The sequence below is a fragment of the Xyrauchen texanus genome, chromosome 6 (genome assembly GCF_025860055.1).
Source record: "Xyrauchen texanus isolate HMW12.3.18 chromosome 6, RBS_HiC_50CHRs, whole genome shotgun sequence".
Classification (NCBI taxonomy): Eukaryota; Metazoa; Chordata; class Actinopteri; order Cypriniformes; family Catostomidae; genus Xyrauchen; species Xyrauchen texanus.
The window spans coordinates 38851754-38879440 of NC_068281.1; the positions used below are offsets into that span (position 1 = coordinate 38851754).

General features: G+C 38.2%; 1 protein-coding gene across 1 annotated transcript in view; it reads left to right on the forward strand.

Moving 5' to 3' along the window:
- Positions 1 to 24551: 24551 nt before the first annotated feature.
- Positions 24552 to 27687, forward strand: part of LOC127644874 (dipeptidyl aminopeptidase-like protein 6) — a 144872-nt gene continuing 141736 nt past the window's right edge. Inside the window, exon 1 of the mRNA XM_052128279.1 lies at positions 24552 to 25156. Coding sequence (XP_051984239.1) covers positions 24965 to 25156 — 192 coding nt within the window. The 5' untranslated portion in view covers positions 24552 to 24964. The remainder of the gene's footprint in view (positions 25157 to 27687) is intronic.

A 27687-nucleotide genomic window follows, 5' to 3' on the forward strand; every position in this document is an offset into this window, starting at 1 on the left:
CTTTAGACTAATTTCACAAACTTTCAGGGCTGCACAATTAATCAAAATAACAAAAAAAAAAAATCATATGATTTTTAAACTGCAAAAGGCTGCAATTAAATACAATGAGTATTCTACATGGTCTGTGTGCACTTCGTAGTGAACAGATGATGAGCTGTTCATGTGCTGGGTTTAAGATGGGCTGCCCTCAGAGTGGTTCACTAGTATTGTGAAAGCAAAGTGCTGCAGGTTCACAAAAATCAAACAATATATGTCATTACATCTGCATAGTCCATAAATTATGCAAATACACACACACATTTTCATGTAAATTTTTTTTATGCATTTGAAATGAATATTCACGAATATTATAAGTGAACCTCTAGGAACATACAGTAAGATTTAAGACATGACGACATTTCCAGTAAGGGAAAATCGTGAGCAATGGTGTACCTTGATTTTATGTTGCATTCTGGGAATTCTTTGGTAGCAAAAGTTTCCGTGCCCTGGAATGATTTTGAGATTGGGACAGCCCTTGAAATGGCCAACTCCCTGATCAGTGCCCTTACTACTGATCTAGGGAGCTGATTGAGATGCACCCCTAGTTAATCTACTTGAGCATTGTTCCATTTTTTCTGTCCATCATTCTCAACACTTCCAGCACAATACCCGAAAATCATGTATCATAATCAATCATTATAAACATCTAAAAATCACATTATATGTTTGATAATATATAATCTGTCCTCCAGTGCATCTTCTTTGAAGTTTAAGGTGAAATTTTTTAATAACAGCGTGCATTAAAGAACTCATGCTGGTGGATTAGTCATTACAAGAAAAACTCATATGTGAAGTTGGTCTATCAGTGTCATGCCCTGTAGGGAGTGAAGAACAGATGTTATGAACTCTAGGTTCTATGTTCCTAAATACCCTTCAGGATTATTACAAGTATTTGCCCAAAATAACTGGACGCAGTTTACATTTGGACTATTTAGGTCTACAGTTCTAAATCCAAAGGTAAAGAAGCTCTTAGTAATAATAATTCATAATTATTAAATGCTTAAAGGACAATGTTGAAATGGGAAAATAGATTTTACACAATGAGTCCTGCCATAAAGTTTACCTTATATTCATCTTGGATTTTGATGGCATGAAAGATTTGAGAAACAACCTTTAAAAAGTGTGGTTCCAAACAGTACTCCCAAATACCTCACTTCCATTTGACTGAGCTAATGGGATTTGTTGTCCCTTATAACATTCCTGGCAAATTACTAATGGTTAAAATGTTCAAGCAACATTTTTAAAAAGGTATCATGTTTACCTGTGGAGAGTGTTGACAGTCTGTGTAGCTGGTCTTTTGAGCAGCCATGCTGTGAGTAAACCAATCATGAGGTGGCTTTGAAATAATTTATTGACACTTACAAATTCAAAAACCAAAAGGGCTGGAACAAAAAACCCTAATGCTCGACAAACTGAGCCATTTCAGGACAAAATGGTTCATGGGAAGGTACGCTCCTAAATAGAACGTCATGGTTACTGTTGTAACCTCCGTTCCCCGAGGGAAGGAACGAGACGTTGTGTCGAATGAAGGACGCCAAACATACCTCTGAACCTGAGAAAAGGCCAATGTCAAATTGGCAGACAGAATTTGCATGTCCATACGGGTAAAAAGGGAAGCGGGGCAGCGAGTGCCAGTCAGGATTTTGCACTGATGAGCCGAAAATAAGGTACGGCCGTTTACAGTGCTAGGTCTAGTGCTGTGGCAGGAGGGACACAATGTCTCGTTCCTTCCCTCGGGGAAAGGAGGTTACAACAGTAATCGAATGAAGTGACACAAGGGGTCCCATATAAAAACGCCATGCATTGACGTGTTACGTGAACTGTCGAGACGTGCTAGAGGCAACTGTGTCGGCTGCACGTAGCCCTCCCCAACGCCCCCAAAGAGATGTCACATACAGACCTTAGGTTCCCCGCACCCCTGAGGGGGGAGACAGGAGTTACATGACTAGCATGGGAGCAAGCCTGGCAGCCGCGGCCTTCTCTCTCACTATGTCTCTCACATAGGACATGAAGCGGCTGGGGCTATCTTAATGCTATGAAATGCGTCGGGGAAGGCGGTCTTTCCCGGTCCTATTCTTTCAGGTGGAAAAGACCCTGCCGAGGCCACATCCTGCCCAGTCTAGGGGGAGGTAACATGTGGCAAATACACCACGAGGGTTGTGAAGCCGTATGTGGGAAATGGCGCGGTGGTAGGTCCAGCCTAATTAGGGAGGACTCTACAAGCACGGCGACCGGGGCAGCGGGGCTGCCAAAGGGAAACGCTGGTCCGCCAACAGGGGGACCGTACCGTGGGAAATACATCACGGGAGTTTGCCTGAAAAGGTAACTAAGCCCGTGGAGCCCGACCCGAGTACAGAGCACCTGTGACTTGTAGTGGGTCTGGACGCGATTTGCTCTGCTGAATTCGCAGGCCAGAAGGCTAGGGAGGAGAACATCCAGGGAGCGACACTTAGTGGCTAACCTGGGATACAAGGCGCACTGGATCAACTTGGTGAAGGGCGCTGTGTGCAAGTGGAACACCCGGTCGGTTGTGCCACGTTACCGAGTTCTACCGAGTTTTCACTGCCCAGACACACGAGGCAACGTCTGTGGCCGTCGGTCTTGGAGAGAAATCGCGGACGTGCAACGCCGCTGTGTATTGCTCTTTTTTGAGTGGAAAACTCAAAATCTTTTAGAGAAATCAAAGCAATTTTAGGAGGAAAACATTCTTTTAACAGTGAAAAGCGCTGTCGAAGCACCCAGGGGCGTAGACTGCACAGCGTGCAGAGAGAGAGAACGCCAGCTGGAAAAGCGCCGTAGATCCAACAGCAATGCTTCTCCCTGACAGAGGTGGGTGAAACAGTGATGAACTTCAGCTTGCTGTTGCACAACCGTACGGCTCCGAAGAAAAATTCTGACTTGCACTCGTTGCCCCGCTTCCCTTTATACCCGTATGTCTGGGGCGGGGCATGCAAATTCTGTGTGCCAACTTGACATTGGCCTTTTCTCAGGTTCAGAGGTACATTTGGCGTCCCAGGAAGACACAACGTCTAGTGAGTGACAGAAGGTGAACATATATTTTCAGTAAAGAACAAAAAAATAGCTATCTTTTTTAGTGTACAGAAATTAAGGTTTGATATGTCTTGATTATACCACAGTCTATGGTTAGAGGGTACACAAACATTATTCGTGTATGTGAATGCTTGAGCATCTTCAAGGATACTTGAGTAAGTTGTATATAGTTCAGCTTTCCGATTAGAGCATTTGAATGCACTTCATTTCTTATAAATGACTTCTTGCTGAATTAGACGTGGACTATTTAATTTTCATTCAAAATGTTTTTAAGCGATAAAAACCTGCTTTTCAGTCCAACACATAATTACATGCACACACAAACCTTACAATGCAAAACTTTAAAGAGTTGTAAAGGATGAAATATTTTTTTTGTCAGACCCATGGCTGAAATGCTTTCTGCCATCCATAGGCTAAATGCTTATCACACCCTGCAGCACAGCCGACACTGATACACCTTACAGCAGTAATAGTGTTCACAGATTGCTACAGTAAAATCTCTTTAGAGTTCACCATAAAATAAATTCCGGACCCTTTAAGGTGAAACCACTTCTAGTTTTAGTCAGAAAGAGTTCTAGGAGTCATTTTCTAATCCATATGTCTAATCATATGTCTCATTTACTCACTCATCTTTCACTGCCAAACACTGCTCTATATAATCATTAATTAAGACCCAATTTCCTTGCCACCTTATCTTGACATTTAAAATTGGATTCAAAGGCTTTATGATGTGCTCTCTTTCAAAAAACTGGGTCCAGTAAACAGGAGGCTCCTCAAAGAAAACACAACCTCATTTTCACGGTCCCTTTCATGCAATTTACTGCAAAAGAGGGAGATTGAAGATGAATGTGAATGTCAATAGGCATAAACGAAGGTTCTGAATATCATAATGCAGTTTGTCGATATGGCCAGTAAGAATGATGACCAGAATTGATTCTGCAAAAGTTTTTTTTGTTTTTTTTCAATAATTTACAAATACCTCAGGTGGTGAGAATCAGCTATTGAAAGAATTTTTGAATGTTAAAGTTAAAAATGTCTATAATGAAAAATGTCTATAATGAATGTTATGAAGGTTTTAATAGTGCAAGGAAATTCACACCATTATTTTTCTAGAGGTCACTTTTATGATGGGTGCTTGAACCCCTGGTGTTTGATTGGTGTTTAAACTAATGCTATAGATTGTCCAGCCTGCATGACATTATTATTTATCTTATTATTATCATGATCTTAAGTATTCGTACGTAACATTTGCACATACATTTTTGTAAAATTGAACAGATGAAAAACAATACAGTTGTATTGACAGTGTCTAAAATGTAAGCATATTTTGTATGTACAACTTTAGAAATGTAAAAATGTTTACGAATCCTTTGTATTATTATTTTAAAGATACTTTTGAGACCCTAACCCCAACCTAAACCTAACCACTTCTCAACAATATTTACATTATACATAAAATAATAACAGGCAAATAAATGTACAGTGATGATAAAACATTTTTTTTTTTATCTTTACCCAGCTGCAAGCATAAATCGAAGTCTACAGTATGCTTACAGACAATTTACACCAAGCAATGTCTTATGAATGGGCTGTCTTCATTTGTTGCTTGCACCTTGCATGCAATTTTGTCAACCCACTTGCACCTAGACATAACGCATGCTTGCACAAAAATAACAGATGTCCTTGTCCATGCTTATTCACTTTTGCCATATCGAATAGCACTTAAAATAGGGCCCCTTAAGTAAGAAGGATCTTTAAAGAAATCTGCATCTATATTTACATATAATCACAATGTATCAGCTCAGTGGCAGAAGAGTACTGCACTGGTTGATATGACAGCAGAAGTTTAAGGCTTTGAAACGGCATTTCATTAACAAAGAACCAAAGGTCCATCAGAGACAGTACTTTTAATAACACAAAAGTAAAAGGAAATGTTTAATGTTCACAATATTTTCTTGGATTCTTCTTATTATTAAAATAACTTAATTAATCCCAGTTGGGCATTTAGTTTAATTTTGTTTTAGTCTGCTAAGAGGGAGGAGTTACTACAAACACAGCGACCGGGGGGCAGCAGGGACTGCTCAAGGGAGACGCGGGTCTGCCAATAGGGGACCATCCCATGGAGAATACACACAGGGGGATTAATCCACAAGGGCCCATCCTGTGGAGCACCTATTCAAGTACAGAGTCATTTTAGTACCCGTAGTGGGTCTAATCGGTGAATTACTCCACTGAATTCATGGACCAGAGTGCTAAGGAGGAAGAACATCCAGGGAGCGCAAATCTAGTGGACTCTTCTGGGGGAAAAGTGCGCACGTGATCACCTCAGTGGAGGGGAAAGTGGCGAGCGTGATCAGGAGGGCCGTCTTCAAGGAGAGGGCTTTGAGCTCAACTGAATCTTGTGGCTCAAATGGGGGTCACAGAGAGATCCCATGTGGGGAACAGGCATGGCCTGGGATGGTTCAGCCTCCAAGCACTTTAAGGAACCTGATAATCAGATCGTGCTTCCCTACCCTAGGGACTTACCCTACACTGCGTCGAGGTGAGCCGATATGGCAGCTACATAAACCTTCAAGGTGGAGGGGGACAGGCTCCCCTCCAGCCTCTATTGCAGAAATGAAAGCACTGACCCGACTGCGCATCTCTGCAGGTCTTCAGATTGAGAATAACACCAATTTGCAAACAAGCGCACTTCAGGGTGTAAAGTTGCCTGGTAGAAGGAGCTCTGGCTTGGTTGATCGTGTCTACGACAGCAGGTGGTAGGCCACATGGAGGTTCCAGCGGTCTGGGTGCTTATGCCAGAGTGTGCCCCATCCCTGAGAAAGAAGGCCCTTCCTCAGGGGAATTCGCCAAGGAGGGGCTGTCACGAGGAGAGTGAGATCCGAGAACCAAGTCTGTTTGGGCCAGTAGGAGGCCACCAGAGTGACTTGTTCCTCGTCTTCTCTGACCTTGCACAGCACTCGTGCAAGTAGGCTCATTGGGGGAAATGCATATTTGCGCAGCCCCCTGGGCCAGCTATGTGCCAGTGCGTCTGTCCCGAGGGGAGCCTCCGCTAGGGAGTACCTAGGGCAGTGGGAGGTCTCATGGGAAGCGAACAGTTCTACCTGTGCTTTGCCGAACCGCTCCCATATCAGCTGGACCGCCTGAGGGTGGAGCCTCCCTTCTCTGCTGCGTGTGCCTTGTCGCGACAGCACGTCCACTGCCATCTTGAGGTTGCCTGGGATGTGAGAGGCACACGACAACCTGAGTTGCTGCTAGCTCCAAAGGAGGAGATGGCAGGTGAGTTGTGACATATAACAATAGCGCACGCCGCCTTGACAATTTACGTACGCTGTCGGAGCTGTGCTGTCTGAGTGAATCAAGATGCGCTTGCCCAGTATTAGTAGGATTACAGGCAAGCAAAGGATTACAGCCAGCAATTCTAGGCAGTTGATGCGCCAACCCTGGCGGGGCCCCCTCCAGGAGCCTGCGGCTGCGTGCCCATTACACATGGTGCCAAAACCTGGGACTCGAGGCTGAAGCCACTGTTGAAACGGTCTCATATGCATCATCCTCATTGGCATGACCACCGCGGAGGATGCCATATGCCCCAGGAGCCTCTGGAATTGTTTTAGAGGAACCGCGGTGCCTGGCTTGAATAAGGTGAGGCATTTCTGCACTGACTGCATGCACTCGTTGGTGAGGCACGCTGTCATTGAGACTGAGTCTAACTCCATGCCGAGAAAAGAGATGCTCTGAACCGGGGCGAGCTTGCTCATTTTCCAGTTGACCTGAAGCCCTAGACGGCTGAATTGCCTGAGCACCTGGTCCCTGTGGGCGCACAGTGTCTCTGGAGACACTTCCCTTAGCGGGGCAAGGGCTGCCTCTGCAACCATCGTGAAGACGCGAGGGGACAGGGACATGCCAAAGGGGAGGACCTTGCACTGATACGCCTGGCCGTCGAACGCGAACCATAGGAAGGGTTGGTGTTGAGGAAAGATAGAGATGTGGAAGTACGCATCCTTCAGGTCTACCGCTGCAAACCAATCTTGATGCCGGACGCAAGTTAGAATGTGTCTTTACGTATTAAAGCCTGTAGACTGATTTTCATGAGAAGGGAGCGGGTCGCTTTTGTCTGTAAAATCCAAAGGATGTGACATTTATGGAGCTGTCAGAAAAATAAAATTCAGCAATACTCAAATGATTCTGAATCGATTCTCAAAAGAATCAGAATCGATTCTAAGTTCAGTTTAAATCACGGCAGCGCAGTGGTGCGCACGCCAAAGACAGATGTGGAAACAAAGACGCAAGTTAAATGAATACATTAAAGTCAAGTGCACAAACACGACTGTTTGCAGACCAGCTGTATCAAATACATGACCATTTGTGCCCGAATGACTACGATCCCTAAATTCTTTCACAAACCCACGTACATAGCAACGGGAGAGTTTATTTGTGATTAGAAGCCAACAAACAACATGAAAGACGAACTCACACCCATAATTGCACTGATTTGCACACAACAGGGTAAAACCACTGATCTATATATATAACAGTTATATATGTATATAGATCAGTGGGTAAAACACAGAATAAAATAATGATGAGGCAGCGGTTTGGGAGATGTTGATGATGTTTTCATTTAATTATTTTTTTCTCTCATAGAAGCAGATATATCTCTCATTCTGGACCACCAACTTCCAGTTGTGCTTAAAAAAATTTATTAATAGCATGGCATAGATTAATTTTAAATAATAATGAAATACTATTAAATGATTTACAATGCTTAAAAAAAATATATAAAATAATCAGTTGAAGTAATAGTATTCAGTGTGTTTTTTTGGAGAACCAATATTTTTTTTCCTTGTACTTTTAAGATATTTTTTATAAGGTTCTAAAGAAGAACTGAAAAACTGAGATACTCTTTTAATCTATAGAACCATGTATTTAATCATGTGGATGTTCCATGTTTTTTTCAAAGCTCAAACCGAATGTAAAAGTCCAGTTTATGTAATGTGACTGGTTATGATTTTTTAAAACAGCTGTTAAATAAAAAGCTGAAAGGGAAAAAAAAAATTGAAAATACATTTTGAAGAAACTGAAAAAAAAAAAAAGATATTGAAGTACAAGATGCATCGTGATGCATCGAGAATCATTTTATAATCGAATCATTACCCTTTGAATCGTAATCAAATCAAATCGTGAGGCCAGTGAAGATTCACACCTCTAGACGTTTATGCGCAGACAGACAGTAATAGCTTCTCTTCCGCTATTCAACAGCAACAACAAACTGCAACACTAGGTAACATTATCTTAGAGATGGAATCCAGCAAACGACTGGCTCCCAGCACAACACCGACTCCTACACATTGATATATAAAAATGACAGTTGTGATGGAATCCCATCAATACTGAATTGTGTCAACATATTTATAATGTACAGACTATTTTATAAACAGATACTGTCATCATCCACCAAATTTAGCTAACAGCTATTGATAAAGCTGGCTAGCTAGCTAACGCCGACATAGGCTATTGTATAAATGCAGTCAATGTATCATGCAAAGAAAAGTGATTACTTCAAACTACATAGTCAGAGCTATATCCACACTTTGTTTTAGCCCTGTTCCAGCACTGGATAGTCAAATATAACATACAGTCACAAAGTTTGTAGTAAAACAATCATAACTGTGTAATTTTAATTATGCTACTTCAACTGTCAGCATGATGTTGGTGAATCACGTTCAGTCTCTTTGTACGTTACATCATTTTTTTGGCCGATGCTCGTGTCCCAATGGAGTGTGTGCACGAGCGTGAGCATGAGCAACAGGTAGCTAGCTGCAGTTCCCTTAACAGGTGTCATTAATAACAAGGGTTTCTGAATCTTACATACTGTACCTTTAAATCCCAAAATCAATCTTTCACTCAATGCGCAAAACTCTACAATGAGAGGAAAACACTTGCATTTGCAAATAAATTTTACGCTATGCGAATGAGATAAATCCATTAGAGTCCTCTGTTGTTAACATGCAATCATTTAAAGGCGCTGTTTACAGAAATTACGCTATTTGTTAAAGAGACAGTTTTAGCATGTGTTCAACAAATCCATGTAAATATTGTAAATAGTCCAAATTATGCAATTTATCAATAAATATGTAACAAAAATAATATATGAATTATTTGATTGAATACATGTATTTGTTCCTTTTTAAAAAGCCAAAATTTGACCAAAATGATGAAAAAGTAAAAGAATATAATTAATAAAATGTATACTTTCCTAATTAACCTAGTTAAAAGGTCCTCTGTATAATTAACAGCATTAGCTGGGAGATCATTTCTTTTTTATTTATTTATTTCTTTTTTTTTAACAGTTTGTTTATTGAGATTAAACAAATTATGCCATTGTATTAACACAATACTGTAAATTAAAAGTAGTTAAATCTCTTTTACATATGAATACTACTAAAGGCATAACAACAACTAACATAACATGCTAAGAAGAAAATAAAAAAAAAAAAAAAAAAAAAATTTAAAAAAATAACAGTGAGTAGAGCACAGGTCAATTCAGTTAACTACACAAAGAGGAGAGTTGGGAAAAGTCATGTATACAAGAGTGACAAATCAAGATATACATATATAAATATATACATACACATACATATATATATACACACACCCATACATACACATACATACACACATATAAATATATATATATACATATACACATACACGTACATATACATACATACATACATACACACAAATATACATACCCATACATACACACACATACATACACATAAAAAATATTTAAAAAAAACTGAGAATAAAAATAAATAAATAAATAAGTAAATAAAAAAGGGTATTTTTAGGAAAAAATAGAGGATTATTAAATTACCAATGATTTAGTGGTAATAAAATGTAGGTGAAAACAAGTTGAGAATCAAGCTATTTTATCTCTTTCTACCTCATTAAATCACAGTTTGAGATATAGGACAAAAAGGGCTTCCAAATACTCTCAAAAAAGGAGAGTTTACCTTTCAGAGTATATGTAATCTTTTCCATCGACAAACAAAAGGACATATTGTTGATCCATTGTACGATCGATGGCTTTTCAACTTTCTTCCAGTACATAGATATTAGCCGCTTTGCTTGAAGTATACACATGTCAATAAGTTTACGAGTACTACTACCATATACAATATTTTCAGGAAAAATTCCCAAAATTAAAATTTCTGGTTTCATTGGGATATCAACAGATACCATCTGAAAAATTTGTAAAACTACCTCTTTCCAAAATTCCTGCACCTTGGGACAATCCCACATGCAATGCAAAAGAGTGCCTTTATCTACCGTACATTTGATGCATGTGTCTGGAGTGTTTTGACAGATTTTATTCAACCTAACTGGAGTAAAATACGTTCTCATAATCCATTGGTACTGTATTAATTTGAGATTACTGTTAATAGTTTGGGATTGAGCTTTCATACATATTTTTTCCCACATATCTAAAGAAATGTTCATTTTTAAATCTTCACTCCAGGAGATCAATTTGGCTTCTGAAGATTCTTTTGAGTATGATTCTAACATTTTATAAAACCTTGATATTAAACGTTTAGATTGGGGTGATTTCGATAGTAAAATTTCAATAGGAGTCTTTATGGGTTTTATTAGCTTTGCTCCTTGGTAAGAAGAAACATATCTCCTAAATTGGAGGAATTGAAAGAAATGTTTTTTGGGAATATCGAACTGCGCTACAATCTCTGCAAAGGACATAAGGTCATTTCCTTTATAAAAATCTTAAATTTTTTGCAGCCCTTTATTATACCATAACTCAAATCCCGAGTCTAATCTGGCTGGTTTAAAACTCTCGTTTCCCCATAGTGGGGTAAAACATGATAGAGTATATGCCTGATCTTAGTAATTATGCACATCGCACCAGACTTTTATTGTATTAAGGAGAAAAGGGTTGAGAGATACAATATCTTTGTTTTTCCTGAGAGTTTTCCTATCTTCCGAATAAAGATAAAGATTAAGGGGTATTTTAGACTTTATAAAAAAAGATTCAATGTCCAACCAAGGTGGATGGGTTTCAGAAGAGAAATAATACAAAATAGATCGTAATTGTGCTGCCCAATAATACCACTGTAAATTAGGAAATTGAAGATCCCCTCTATTAAATGGCAAGTATAATAAAGACAATCGCACACGAGCTCGCTTATTATTCCAGATGAAATCAGTGAATAGTTTCCGAAGTGATGTAAAAAAGGTGGGTGGAGGGCACAGCGGAATATTTTGAAAAAGGTATTATATTTTAGGTAATACACTCATTTTTATTGCGTTTATACGTCCAATTAGCGATATGGGAAGACTTTGCCATCTGTCAATGAATTTGGAGATGTTATTTAAAAGGGGTAGATAGTTTGCAGAGGATATATCATCTATATTAGCTGTGATTTTAATTCCTAAATAAGTGAAGGATTCTACTACCTTAAAGTGAGTAGCAGCTGGTAATTGACTATCATTCTTATTCAATAAAAGAATACATGATTTAGACTGGTTGATTTTATAGCCAGAGAAGATACCAAAAGTTGAAAGAAGTTGTACTAGGGAGGGAATAGAATGTGCCAATCCTGATAAATATAAAATTACATCGTCTGCATATAAAGAAATAATTATGTCTGTAATGTTTAATCTGACGCCTAGTATATTACAATGAGATCTTATTGCTATGGCAAGTGGCTCAATTGCTAAAACGAAAAGGAGAGGTGAAAGGGGGCATCCTTGGCGAGTACCCCTTTGAATATTAAAAGCCCTAGAGACAATAGTATTAGTGAGTACTTCAGCCCTAGGAAGTGTGTAAAGTATCTTAATCCATTTACAAAAATTATTTCCAAACTTAAATCTTTTCAGTACCTCAAATAGATAGGGCCATTCCACTCTGTCAAAGGCCTTTTCAGCATCCAAGGACAAAATGGCCGTATCAGAGGCTCCCTTTTTAAGATGTAAAACGTTAAGCAAAGTTCTAACATTATGGAAACCTTGCCTGCCCTTAATAAATCCGTTTTGGTCTCTGTATATTATATCAGGTAGAAATGCCTCTAATCTCCGAGCCAACAATTTACTCAGTATTTTAACATCTGTATTTAGTAATGAAATTGGCCGAAATGATTCGCACTTAGTATTTATTTTATTAGGCTTAGGAAGTAACGTAATAAGAGCGTTTCTTAAAGAGTCTGGAAGCACACCATTTTCAAAGGATTCTTTAAACATATCTAAAATTGGTGGGACAAGTTTACTTTTAAATTTCTTGTAAAAATCTACATTAAGACCATCTGTCCCAGGTGTTCGACCCGCTGTTAAGCTCTCAATAGCCTCAATAATTTCTTCTTCTGTTATATCTATTTCGAGGGACATTTTTGCCTCTTCAGAAAGTGTGGGTATGGGTAGACTGTTCAGAAATGTTGTTGTGCATCATTGTTTAAATATTCAGAGGTGTATAGAGTCTCAAAAAAGTGTTTAAATGTATCATTTATTTTAACCGGGTCAGTTGTGATATTGCCTATACTATCTTCAATAGAATTAATTATTCTTTCCGATTGATTTTGTTTAATTCTCCAAGCTAACAATTTCCCCGCCTTTTCACCCTGATCATAATAATTTTGCCTTAACATCATGAGACTGGCGGCTGCTTTTTTGGCAGATAACTCATTGTATTTAGTTCTGAGAGTTAACAGTTCTTGATGAATGGCTAGATCCTCTTTATATAATAAGTTTCTCTCAAGAAATTTAATTTTTGTATCAAGTGCATTTATTTCTTTTTGTAGCCTTTAGATTTGCTGCTTGTGACACTTATAATAACACCTCTTATAAACACTTTAAAAGCTTCCCATCTGATACAAGCGGAAGTTTGTGTTGTATTAATATCAAAATACATTTCTATTTGTTGTGTTATGTATTCACAAAATTCTCCATCTAGGAGCCATTTAGGGTGGAATCTCCATTTTGAAGAATTGCTTAATAATCTAGGATCAGTGTAAGTGAATAATATAAGGGCGTGATCTGAAATTACTATTGTATCATAAAAGCAATCAGTAATATATGACATAAGTGTAGCTGAAATAAGAAAATAATCAATTCTGGAATAAGACTGGTGTGTTCTAGAAAAGCATGAGTATTGAATAGCCTTAGGATGTAATTGTCTCCATACTTCTGATAGGTTTAAGTCCTTTATAAAATAATGAAGGGTCTTTCTGGTATGTTTATGTGACTGATCAAGGCCAGAAGAACGATCTCTAATTGGATTCAATGTACAATTGAAATCCCCACCGATTATATAAAACCCAGAGAATGTGGATAAAGTCAGAAAGAGGTTACTATAGAATTTTGGGATATCCTCATTGGGGCCATAGATATTGACTAGAATCATTGATTTAGACAGTAAAGTCCCAAGAACAATTAAAAATCTACCTGATGGGTCCTGTATTGTCTTAGTTGTTTGAAATGGAATTGATTTATGGATCATTGTAATAACCCCTCTTGCTTGAGAACTAAATGAAGCTGAAAACACTTGACCAGGCCATCTATTACGTATTCTACAGATATCTTTCGACATTAAGTGCGTTTCTTGCAAAAAAACAATTTTAGATTGTAACTGTTTAATCCTGGTCATCACTTGTTTGATTTTAATAAGAGTATGCAACCCCCTACAGTTCCAAGAAGTAAATTTAACCCCAATAATCTCTGCCATTTCTAATAATACGAGATAATCCAATACTCTCCCTGGTTTCAAAACAGAAAATCACCTGTGCTTTGTCACAATAAAAAATAAATATAAAAAACAAAACAATTAGAAACAAACAATAGAACCTTTTCAACACCAAAACTGTGAATTGCCGAGAACCACCAGCAAATCCACACATTACTTTACTTCTAACTTCCCCCATCTAAATGGTACGATGAATCGCATCCCCTGAGCTCCGCTGAATTTACATTGTCCCCTTATAAGGAATAATCGTCCGTTATACACATATTACTGAGTGTAAACAAATCGTTGAAACATTTAGCAAATTATATATTAGCCAGAAAATTGTTAACTTCAGATGGAGTTTGAAAAAAGTGAGATTGGCCATTGACATTCACCCGCAGACACGCTGGAAAGATGAATCCATACAATAGACCCTTAGCCCGCAGCTTCTTCTTGACTTCGTCGAATTGTCTCCGTTGTTTGTTAACTTCAGCAGAAAGGTCTGGGAAAAACATGACTCGATGACTTTGGAACAGCACATCTTTCTTCGCTCTGGCCGCATGCATTACACGCTCTTTGTCTCTGTAGTCCAACAACTTCACAATCATGACTCTCGGAGTTGAATTCGGATCAGAATCAGACCTTCGCATGCTACTAATCCTGTGGGCCCTCTCTAAAGCCAGAGGTTTTCGCAGTGGCTCCATGTCCAACGCCTCAGGTAACCAACTTTCTAAGAATGCACATGCTGTGCACTGCCCTCTGATTTTTCTGGTAAACCTAAGAGTCTCAGGTTGGAACGTCGACTACGATTCTCCAGATCATCTATTTTCCAGGTAAGTGCAGCAACTTTCTTTTCGAGAGCACTGGTTGTTGATTGAAGTGTGATAATCGAATCTTCTGACTGCGAGATGCGTTCCTCCGTTTGCGTCAATCTTCCGAAACACTCTGCTACTTGACTTTTTACTTCTTGTACAGCTGAAAGGACGGTTTCAAATTGAGAAGCCATGTCTACTCTCACTGAATTTATTGCTTGAAGGATGTCACTTGTGTCGGCATGGAAGCCGCTAGCTTGTTCTCCATAACTCGGGGACGAGTTCTGTTCGCCATAATCAACACGCGATGCTTCTTCCAGGCCCTCAGAGTCCGATGCCATATCTGTAACTTTTTTCGGTTTCTGCTTTGCTAATTTAGGTGACATTTCAGACAACATTAACTTAGGAAACAAATTGTAGTCGAAGTTTGAATAAAACGGGGATCAAATTTTCGAAAATGTTTTAACTCTAACAGCGGAGCCAACTCGCGCGTCTCATCGACACCTCGCCATAACCGGAAGTCGAGATCATTTCTATGTAAGCAAAAGGGACATTATAACTGAAATATACCCATATGAATCAAATGGAAATTGAATTGAATTGGGAAATCTGTATTAATACTCAGCCCTAGACAATTCTAATTTGATGTTTTAAATATTAGGTCACATGCAATGTTTACTTTTAGAATTTCTAAATGTTCACATGAGGGCACTATGCACACACAATCCTCTCTTCTCTGCATTCAGAAACATTTCCCAGTTTGACAGTTATTATAATTATTATATTTGAAACATTATGAACAAAAATGGCAAATGGAATGAAGATTCATTGTCATCCAAATTAAGGTAGCCTATATGTAAGATAAATTTACATATGTGATCTGTTACTGCACCACTCCAGCGCTCCTTCCGATGCTCCGTTTTTACGTCAGTGTCTGAATTCACTCACTCATTTCGTTCACTCATTTCTTTGTATTCCTTCATTTAAAAATAACTTTTTTTGCTTACTCAGCAAATGTCCATCCATCCATCCATCCATCGTCAACCGCTTATCCTGTGTACAGGGTCGCGGGGGGCTGGAGCCTATCCCAGCTAACATTGGGCGAAAGGCGGGGGACACCCTGGACAGGTCGCCAGTCAGCAAATGTCCATTACAGTTAATTCAGATGTAGCCCTACACCTTGAAGTGATGTTTCTCTGTCATCCTGTGACCTGGTTTGATATTGCACAGAGTATTTGTAAAGCTTCCTGACATATTACTCTATTGATCTTCAGTTGCTGAGGTCTGCTGAACTCTTCACAAAGAGAGATGGACTTTTAAACACAGTTGATAGCTCAAAGATAAAGCCACAAATAACCAATTCGCTGTTTACACCTGAGCGAATCTTAAGGGCTGTCCGTCCTCAACCCTTGTGCATTTAAAGTAAGCTGTCAGGTGGCCATTATTCTGCTTTGTTGTCCAAACATATCCAAGAATTAAAAAAATAATATTTGTTAAGCTTCAAAACACTGTCAAAGCAAACAAGCCCAGGATGTAATTTAATGTTGAAGCATACTGTAACTGATTGAGAAGTTTATTATGCAACTTATTTATTTTGAATCGTATTAAGGTCAACATTACTGTGGTTAATTATGCTGGCTTGACCAAGTAGACACAGAGAAGAAAACTTCAAACACTAAGTCCTAGGGCTTTAAAGCTTTATCCATCAAACTTGGCACAGACCTTCAGACTGTTCTGGGATAGTGTGCTGTCTTTTTAAAAACCCCATAGACTTACATGGACATAATGTAAGATGTTAACAGGTCAATGTAATGCTTGTTAATTCAAACTCCAACTATCTATCTGACAGTCTGCCTTTCTATTAAGCTGGCTAGCAATTTATATTATTGTAAAATCTGTAGAACCATCAAACTTCAACCTTTTTAGTTTGAAATGTAGACATGCTGCTGTGAAGCCAACATCAAAGTTTCTTGCAAACTTTACCTATCTTGTTGTATTTTGAAATACACTGTAAAGAAAGGCATGTACAGTCAGGTCCATAAATATTGGGACATCGACACAATTCTAATCTTTTTGGCTCTATACACCACCACAATGGATTTGAAATGAAACGAACAAGATGTGCTTTAACTGCAGACTTTCAGCTTTAATTTGAGGGTATTTACATCCAAATCAGGTGAACGGTGTAGGAATTACAACAGTTTGTATATGTGCCTCCCACTTTTTAAGGGACCAAAAGTAATGGGACAGATTAACAATCATAAATCAAACTTTAACTTTTTAATACTTGGTTGCAAATCCTTTGCAGTCAATTACAGCCTGAAGTCTGGAACGCATAGACATCACCAGACGCTGGGTTTCATCCCTGGTGATGCTCTGCCAGGCCTCTACTGCAACTGTCTTCAGTTCCTGCTTGTTCTTGGGGCATTTTCCCTTCAGTTTTGTCTTCAGCAAGTGAAATGCATGCTCAATCGGATTCAGGTCAGGTGATTGACTTGGCCATTGCGTAACATTCCACTTCTTTCCCTTAAAAAACTCTTTGGTTGCTTTCATGTATGCTTCGGGTCATTGTCCATCTGTACTGTGAAGCGCCGTCCAATGAGTTCTGAAGCATTTGGCTGAATATGAGCATATAATATTGCCCGAAACACTTCAGAATTCAGGCTGCTGCTTTTGTCAGCAGTCACATCATCAATAAATAGAACCATTTCCATTGGCAGCCATACATGCCCACGCCATGACACTACCACCACCATGCTTCACTGATGAGGTGGTATGCTTTGGATCATGAGCAGTTCCTTTCCTTCTCCATACTCTTCTCTTCCCATCACTCTGGTACAAGTTGATCTTTGTCTCATTTGTCCATAGGATGTTGTTCCAGAACTGTGAAGGCTTTTTTAGATGTTGTTTGGCAAACTCGAATCTGGCCTTCCTGTTTTTGAGGCTCACCAATGGTTTACATCTTGTGGTGAACCCTCTGTATTCACTCTGGTGAAGTCTTCTCTTGATTGTTGACTTTGACGCACATACACCTACCTCCTGGAGAGTGTTCTTGATCTGGCCAACTGTTGTGAAGGGTGTTTTTTTCACCAGGGAAAGAATTCTTCGGTCATCCACCACAGTTGTTTTCCGTCTTTTGGTGTTGCTGAGCTCACCGGTGCGGTCTTTCTTTTTAAGAATGTTCCAAACAGTTGATTTGGCCACACCTAATGTTTTTGCTATCTCTGTGATGGGTTTGTTGTGATTTTTCAGCCCAATGATGGCTTGCTTCACTGATAGTGACAGCTCTTTGGATCTCATATTGAGAGTTGACAGCAACAGATTCCAAATGCAAATAGCACACTTGAAATTAACTCTGGACCTTTTATCTCCTCCTTGTAAATGGGATAATGAGGGAATAACACACACCTGGACATGGAACAGCTGAGCAGCCAATTGTCCCATTACTTTTGGTCCCTTAAAAAGTGGGAGGCACATATACAAACTGTTGTAATTCCTACACCGTTCACCTGATTTGGATGTAAATACCCTCAAATTAAAGCTGAAAGTCTGCAGTTAAAGCACATCTTGTTCGTTTCATTTCAAATCCATTGTGGTGGTGTATAGAGCCAAAAAGATTAGAATTGTGTCGATGTCCCAATATTTATGGACCTGACTGTATCTCTGTCTGTCATTCATAGGGTGTAGGCGATTCTCATACATGTTTAATTGTATTTAGCTATTTACTGTTAAGATAACGAAAGAATCTGTTTGTGTGCATTTTGAGATTGATGTTCAAATTGATCAAAATCTCACTTCAGTGTAACAGGTTTCCAATCCAAGAAAAATTTAAACAAGCTATTTCTAAGGTGACATAAACATGTGGATGGATTTGCTTTGTTGCTTAATGGGCATAATTTCAGTGTATTCTAAGGAAGCTACGCTATTGCCTTTTTCATGTTGTGAGAGAAGAGCAATGACATTTTGGTTCTTTTTCAATGCGGCCATGTTGATCCCATACTAAGCACCTGTGCAGCATGCAGACAGACTTTTCTGTGTTGTGTTTGCTGAAAGAAGGCTGAGTGACAGAATCTCTCATTGCAATCAAATGAATTACCTGTCCATGCATCCTTCATGGTTGTTATGTTATAACCAGAGTGCATTTCAATTTTGTTAACTGTCAACTTTTCATTTTGGAGTTTTATTGTGTCCAGTAGGGATGGGACGATTTGGTTATCTCACGATTTGTTTCCAAACACAAGTTGGAATATCTCAAGTTGATATAATAACACTACAATGACAAAGTATGACAGAAAATTTTTTCACAATTCACAACACATTTTAGCTTTTTAAAACATATAAAATTCTGCTTTCCATCAAGTAATATTATATCATGAAATTATATACATATAATGATATGAGCTGTCAATATTTGACATAATGTGTACAAGTAATAACATTGAGTTTATATTCATGTTTACTGTCACTTTAAGAGTTCAACATCTCATTGACTCAGACTTGAACAGGTGTTCAGATTTATTCATTAACAAGAGAGAACTCCCAGTTTTTTAGCATTTGCTATTTGTGTTTAAAATGTATATTTCCTTTTACATTTTTATGTGATCGTGAAGAACAGAAAGGATGTTAAAAGACACATTATTCAATAAAAGTGGAGTGTGGGATGTCATCTTTGATGGACACTCATTACATGGAAGAAATGGTCCGTTAAAATCTCAAGCACTCATCTCAAGGTGATTTTCAAGGTATTCCAGTACTTACCTAATTAAGGTTGATTTGTCTTTAGCAAAAATCAATCGGTGCTAACCGAAATTCAAAACACTGCCCCCATTGGCCAAGGTAGTAAAAGTTGTTGAGCTTATAGTTCACGTGAGCTCTATTTTGCGGGTGAAAAGATGTACAGGCTGTAATACAGTGAAGAGGAATGCATAGTTTATAAACTGTTTCCTCCAACCCAAATCCAAAATTTAAACCTAACCATCAGTGGAGTGAAAATGTAATGTTAAATGGAAAAATGCAACCTCTGAATCACACTCGTCATCAATCATGTAAATGGGATTACTTCCTGGTTTCAATGGATGATATGATCCCGGATCTCCCACACTGCAGATGCTGTACGCTTCCGGTCACAACACAAGGGCAGGCAAACATGCTGGAGCCATGCAAAGATAGTTGATATGAGATAGCATTTGTCAGTGAGTCGGCATAACGTTCTGGATCCTAGGATACTCTCTGAAACAACATGCAGACACAGGTTTACACAGGTGTCCTTATAGAGTAACCACATGTGTAGTTCATCACATTAACTATGGGCATGTTCCACTTAGATTTGGTTATCAGAAAGTGTCCAAATACTTTTTGTATACATTTTTTCCAGTTGTTTTCAACAGTGTCTTCTGTCATTTAACACTGCTTTTGCGAATCTTTTTTTGTAATAAATTCCACTTGGTTTGATATCATATAGTCTAATGCAATGACATCTATACAGTTGTAAGTGTTGTGATAGTGTATATAGCGTATATGTTTAACACCAAAGATCATGTCATGATTTTTAATAACAACAAACCTTTTTTGGAGAAGAAAAGGGTGTAATTTTGCCACATAATTATGGACTTGTAAAATTCAATATTACATTGGTATTTACTTACATTTCACAGGAAAGACCACAGGGCTTTACACAATACCCGGTTCATTAGAACATGTCTTCTGGTTAAATGTGGCAGTTCAAAAAGTTAAAAAAATTAGTTTGATAAACACTACTTTGTCAAACAACATCCCTTGAGGTCAAGGTTAATCGTTTATTGTCCAGAAGGTATGATAAAACTATACCCCTGATAGAGCTCTCTGCACATTTGGCCGTTAAAATCAATTAAATGCGAACACCTTTGTAGCATTGAGAGCATGAATAATGCAGGCCATAAGTTATTCAGCCCCCAGAAGCTCTGCTTTATGGTAAATGAGCACATTTCAGCTGGATGCCTGCTCTGCAGAAAAAGGGAAATTACTCATAGTAAAAAGGAAATTAATTGATTCCTACCTACTTTTTAATTTCCCATCTATATTCTTGAAATATCTGTGATACAGTTAGAACCATGTTAACATGAGCTGTAGAATGCTTGTTTTAATCAGATAAGTGGGCTCAACTTTATATATATATAATATTCATATTTATAAATAGACAGACTATAGTGTGTTCTAACCATTTGTTTGTGTATATTGTATGATATATTGTATATGTGGATTACAACACTTAAGGAGCTCCATGCCGTTATTCAGAGAACATAAGTATAGAATAGAATTATCTACAAATATACCACAGTTACAGTAGTTCCAGTCCTTGAATCTGATTGGACGAGAGACGTTCCATGAGCACTGATGGTCTGACACCATCAGCACTTGGACACTTCACTGTGAGTATCACTTCGCTTGTGTTCATGCTGTTCTAAACTTAAGTATAAGAGCAGTGCAGATCTGTTAGGATTTACTGTCTTTACTTTTTAAATTACATATGTTAGCCAGCAGGTGGTGGCAAAAGATCATTTTTGTGTATAATATGAGCCAGTTGGTGAGGTATAAAGTGAATCCATTAGTCATTGTTTACATAGAACAGCACTCTATCAGTGATTGTCATATTATTAATACATTACCAAAGCTAGGAAATAGCTTTAAACAGCTTTAAACTGACAACTTCAGGAATAAGGCTCATCACAGCTGAGCGACATCGCTGTTTCTATAGTGAATGACTTTTGCACACCGGCTACTGCGAAATAGGGAGGAATAAACCCGCTTGGACGTCTATTTTCCACTCAGAAAGCTGACCGTCAGAAAGCTGACAGCATATCTGCTTGGGTGCGTTAACAGGTGATCTCACACACACACTCTCTCTCTCTCTTTCTCTCTCTCTTTCTCTCTCACACACACATCCATCCGTCTTTCATTGTTTATCCAATGACTTGTTTGAAACAGCACAAGCCGTGATACTATTGCTGAAGTGACATTTTTGAATTATTAATGAAGGGACACATCATTTGGACGCATCATTTGGTTTGAACCAGCAACGGCAGGTTCTGATCCATTGCATAAGAATGTAGTTCCATGCACAATTGTGTTTTTATGACTGAACTTGGTTTTTCCAAATTTTTTTTAATGTACTTGTTCATTGAACTGTTGTATATAAGCAATATCACACGAGCAATCGTGCTATATGGCTCTACACCAGCACTGCTGTGATTACCTACCGAATCACAGCAGTGCTGATGTAGAGCTACTCTTACTCGTGTGATTTTGCTTTATTTGCAAAAGCTAATATTAAAAGCCGTTAGACTTACAGTTAATTACTTGAGAAATGAAATGCAATATACAAAGGCACTCTATGTGTTTTCTGGCAGTGCTTCATTATTGTCATTACAAGGGCTTTTTTGTGATTGAATCATTTTTCTCATGTTTTTTTAATAATTTATAGTTTTGGTGTGTACTATTTAAGGTCTTTCTGCTGCAAAAAAATTACCATTTACAGAACTGTGCAAAAGTTTTAGACACTCGAAAATAATGCAATAGTTTCCATTTATTACGTAATGTCATACAAAGTCCAGTAAACATAAACATTTAATCAATATTGGGTGTGACCACCTTTGCCTTTAAAACAGCCCCAATTTTCCCAGGTACACCTAGACACAGTTTTTCTTGGATGATGGCAGATAGGATGTTTCAAGCTTCTTGGAGAATTTGCCACAGTTCTTCTGTCTATTTATGCTGTCTCAGTTGCTTCTGTCTCTTTATGTAATCTCAGACTGACACAATGTTCAGTGGGGGTTTGTGGGGGCCATGACATCTGTTGCAGGGCTTCCTGTTCTTCTATTCTAATCTTTTCTATTTGCAAAAGTAATGATTGGGAGTCTAACATTTATATATCCTATTGACACATTAAAGCTGATGATAACCACCTAGTATATACATTATATAGTTTCTGGTTTGAGATTAAAATGTGTAAATTTAGAGATTGCTTAAACTAGAAATGTTCTGCATGATAAAATTCAAAGGTATTCCTCCAAAAAAAGGTGTTTACAGATTTGTGACTGTTGAAAATTATTATTTTATCTATTTCCTATTATTAAAACACTATGGCACACAAAACATTTGGAAGAATCCCAATTGACAGTTTTAAACTAAGTCAGAAATGTTGGAAACAAACTTCTCAGATGAATTAAAGATGTTTTTATTTTTTTATTGTTTGCCTAAATCAGTTTCAGGTCTCAAGAATAAGGATGGCCCACTGTTCTGGGGTCAGTATGATAGTTTCGGGCCATTTGATGGAACTCGCACTTGCCCAATTTGGCAAAAACTGTATGTCTAAGACATATATTTGAAGCCTTGCAAACTTTTGGTTCTTTGTGATACATTGATTGCTTTTGTAAATTCAGCTGATTTAAATATGTCTCCACATAAAGATAAAGAGCTTGCTAACATAGAAGAGGTTTCATTGAACTTGCAAAAATAACTTGTTATAGTCTTAGAATCATCAAACAAATCATTAATGTTTTGCATTTTATACCATCAGAAAAAGAGTTACATTATAGTTATAATTTCCAGCCATTATTAAATTAAAATTCTAATAAATGATTTTATTGTAGTTTATTTTAAAGTAAATCTTCAATTAAAAATAATGATATATTTTCTGAAGAATATGTTGCATGAATTGTAGGTTTTATGATATTTATTTATTTGTTTTATTTTTTTATTATTATGAGTGGTGGGGGCCAGTGAAAAATGAACTGCTGGCCCGATCAGGGCAGCGGGGGAAAAGCATATTGTTGAGCCATGAGTTTATTCATATGTTTTAATACTTTATTTTATGAGATGTAAATGTAGAATACCTGCATATACTGTACCACCGAATAACAAGTCACACGAAGACAAAAAATAATTAGTAATAATAGCTAGCAAAGCATTTTTCGTGAAAGTATATACAGTATTTATGTAAAGTATAATATGTTCAAATAAACCATAAAGTCGGTCCGTCAGTGTGGCGCTGTTGTGGAGCTGTCCAAGTGCTGAACGCAGCTCCACGCGTTAAACGCAGAATGACGTAGTGGATGGAAATAATAAAACGCGAATGTTCCCGTATTAAAGCCGCTTATCTCTCCGTGGGTTTTCTTTCTTTTTTATTCTTCTATTTGTAATGCTACCACATCTTTTCTGTGGTTTGATTGAAAGTATTAATGGAGCACCAGAGTTAGTCTATCCCTGGGCTGTTGTGTGTGATTTTACCACAGTGTGGCACTAAAGTACAACTCATGTGACCTTTCCAGCATTCTCTAGAAGTACAAGAGAAAGGTGATTTCTAAATATTGAACTCTTTATTTATTGACTAACATCAATAAATTGATGGCTGATAAAATGATGCGAAGATTATATTTTCGGTCACTCTAAGTGCTCTAAAGATTTGTGAGTTTTGTTTTGTGTGCGTGTGTGTGTTGTGTGTGTGTGTGTGTGTGTGTGTGTGTGTGTGTGTGTGTGTGTGTGTGTGTGTGTGTGTGTGTGTGTGTGTGAGTGTGGGCAGGTTTAATTGGTTTACAAAGATTTTTTTTTAGGTTACAAATAGCTAATTACAAGGTTATTATTCTATAAAAGTGTCCCTATAATTCAGATCGCTTTAAAAAAAACATTTAAACTATGGTTTATTGAAAATGTAAAATGCAGAAAGTTTTTTTGTGAGGTTTAGGGGATAGTTCAGTTGAAAAATCATTATGTCAATGGAGAGTCCTCATAATGATAGCTGCACCAACATGTGTGTGTGTGTGTGTGTTTGCTCTTCAGATACATATCCTCTCAGTGGTCACTTTTCATGCAGAACGCGTCACACACACACACACACACACACACCACACACACACACACACACACACACACACACACACTGCTCTGCGTAAAGCTAAACCCTGACACTGCTGTCTTACATGGGTCTCCTCATTTTTATTCAATCTAAGCTCTATTTATTAAATCTAGAGGCTGAAAACAGTTTTAAAGAAGCTGTTTTATAGCCGCTTTTCGGCAGACTGGCATTAGAGGAAACAACGTGCTTTGAATACAGAGCAGACTTTCTCTCGTACCGCCCGGACGCGAGTCAAAGCCACAAAAAGACAGAAATTACTCATTAAATTAAAGGCTTCGGCTTACTGGCTTTTTTTGAGGACCTCAGCATTTGGGCTATTCAAGAAGAAGAAAAAGAGCGTTTACCTTCTGTGGGAGAGGGAAAAATAAAATAAAACACATTCAAGGAGAGCAGCTGATGAGATATCTGTCGCTTTGAGATGCTTTAGTGATTTTAACCAGACTCATGGCTTCACTTTACCAGAGATTCTCGGGGAAGATTAATACCAACACATCTTTTCCCCATCCACCTGAAGCCAGCCATCTCCTGGGTGGACAGGTTCCTGAGGACGAGAATAAGGCTGGGAAGAGTCCTCATCATCCCGCATCCCGACCTCCGGTCCAGAACCGCAAGAGAGACGCCTGCGAGGATGAAGACGTAAGAAATCGCGCTTATTTTGCATTCACGAGTAAATCATATACGAGAATATTCACCGCGAAGTTTGGTGTTTATAAGTTGGCAGAGTATTGTTATTTGGATTTTATTATCTGAACAATGAAGTAGCGATAAAAGCTATTGTCGCATGTCATATGGGATTATTATTGAAATGACGCGTGTTATGATTGAAAGAGTTGAATGTTTGCGTTTGAGCAGATGTGGCCCAAGTAGCTTTAAAACTGCAACATAACTGTTACGAGTCCTGATGTGTTAGGACTCATCAATTAGTGACCAGTAGGGTGCTTGTTGCTCAACTGATCGCGTATTATGTTGATGGATTTGACCTTCGAAGACATGAATGACGTCGCAGCTGATCATGCGTCACAAATTGTCTCCCTCGAACAACCTGTGCTATCAGGTGCTGCTAATAGCCTTCTGTATAACACAACATTTCATACATGAGGTTTGTTTAATGTAGTCTTGAGACATATGTTTCTCGCCATTTGATTGCAAAGTGTATTACTATACAACAAAGACTGTACAAAGTCTTTAGTCTGTTAATAAATGAAGATAATAGATTCTCAGTAAGACATTTAAAGCAAAATGAATCACTAGAACACTTCCAGAAATGCTGTTTTGCTTCTACATGGTGCTTACCATGTCAGATCAATATACACTCACCAACCACTTATATTGAACACTATGGTCTTAAGAAAGTGCCCAACATGGTCTTCTGCTGTTGTAGCCCATCCACCTCAAGGTTTGACATGTTGTTCATTCTGAGATGCTATTCTGCTCACTACAATTATACAGAGTGGTTATCTGAGTTACTGTAGCCTTTTTGACTGCTCAAACCAGTTTGGCCATTCTCCATTGACCTCTCTCATCAACAAGGCATTTCTGTCCACAGAACTGCGGCTCACCGGATGTTTTTCGTTTTTGGCACCATTCTTAATAAACTCTAGAGACTGTCCAATGAGATCAACAGTTACAGAAATATTCAAACCAGTCCATCTGGCATCAACAATCATGCCATGGTCGAAATCACTGAGATCACATTTTTCCCCATTCTGATGGTTGATGTGGACATTAACTGAAGCTCCTGACCTGTATCTGCATGATTTTATGCATTGCACGATTTTATGCATTGCACTGTTGCCACACGATTGCCTGATTAGATAATCGCATGAAAAAGTAGGTGCACAGGTGTACCTAATGAAGTAGTTTGTGAGTGTATGTTGCCTATTGCATATTTCTGGTCAGTTAATTTCAACAAATCCTACAAACCATGATATTGAGAGCATGAGACCTTGGAGTCTGTTGAGAATAGCATGCTGAGCTAATTGATGATGTATTCACTCTTCATCATTGAAAGATTCAAGACATGAGGCCCTATTTTAAGAGCACCAGTGCTCAGCGCAGCACTATGTGATAAGTCATATGCGGAAAGTCGGTGTTCATGCCCATGAAGTTTTGATATTTTCATGCAAACGTGTTATTCTAGGTGAAAGCGAGTTCAACGAAATTGCGCACGCAAAGCGCTAATGGGCTGGGTCAAGTGCGATTTAATTCTGAGGTTCTTTCCGGTTTTTGCAACTTCTGCTTCCCATTATATAGACCATTTTAAGGATTTAAACTAGAACATTGTCTTCAAGATGGCATTGAGTATGGCTGCTGCACTGCTAGCTCTGACCCAACAATTGCCATACTACTATGTTGCTAAGCAATTCAATGAAGCTGTCTGAGTGACCTGTAGACAAGGTAAGGATTTCTTTTTTGTGTGTGTTCCTAATTTTTAAGTCGTTTTAGATAAAAGCATCTGCCAAATATCTAAAAGTTATAGTAAATGACTTGTGCAGCTTCATTCATAATTAGAGCATCTATAGTGACAGTTAGAGCTCTACTTATCAAACTTACAATTAGTTGGCAAACATTTAGTTCACCTACCAGAGATCAGATGTGTGCGGAAATTGTTAGTGCTGCACGTCTCCAGCCGTCTCGCCTCTCTGCTGTGATTCATGCGTCCATTTGCTGTTGCTTTTTCTGAGGTCTAAATACTTTAATAATTTCTGTTAGTTCCAGGCATCCAGGGAGCATCCAGGGAGCATCCAGCCATCTAATATTTAATAATGCCATTTTAATTCAATCACATAAATGTTAGTAACGTTAATCGTGTTAAAGTCACTATGAATGAAGCATCTCTCGCTGTTTTTTTATGAGTTTGAAAACAAGTAGGAAATGTTAAAGGAGCAAAGATGTCACTTCCGTAAACCGACGAATAGTCAATTCCCTGTCAAGCACCAGTGATTTAAGTAAGGGATAATGTACAGTCAGCCTGTTGTTATCGCACAATAAAATCTGAAAGGGTGATCGGGATCTTGTATCACATTAAAGGGGTTTATTTTGTGATAACAAGCGACTGACTTTACATAATCCTGCTTATTACATGCTACTAACCAAATAAATAAATATATGGACATAAAATATTGATTTGTGTTGAAATTATGTAATTTATTTATTTATTTTGTATT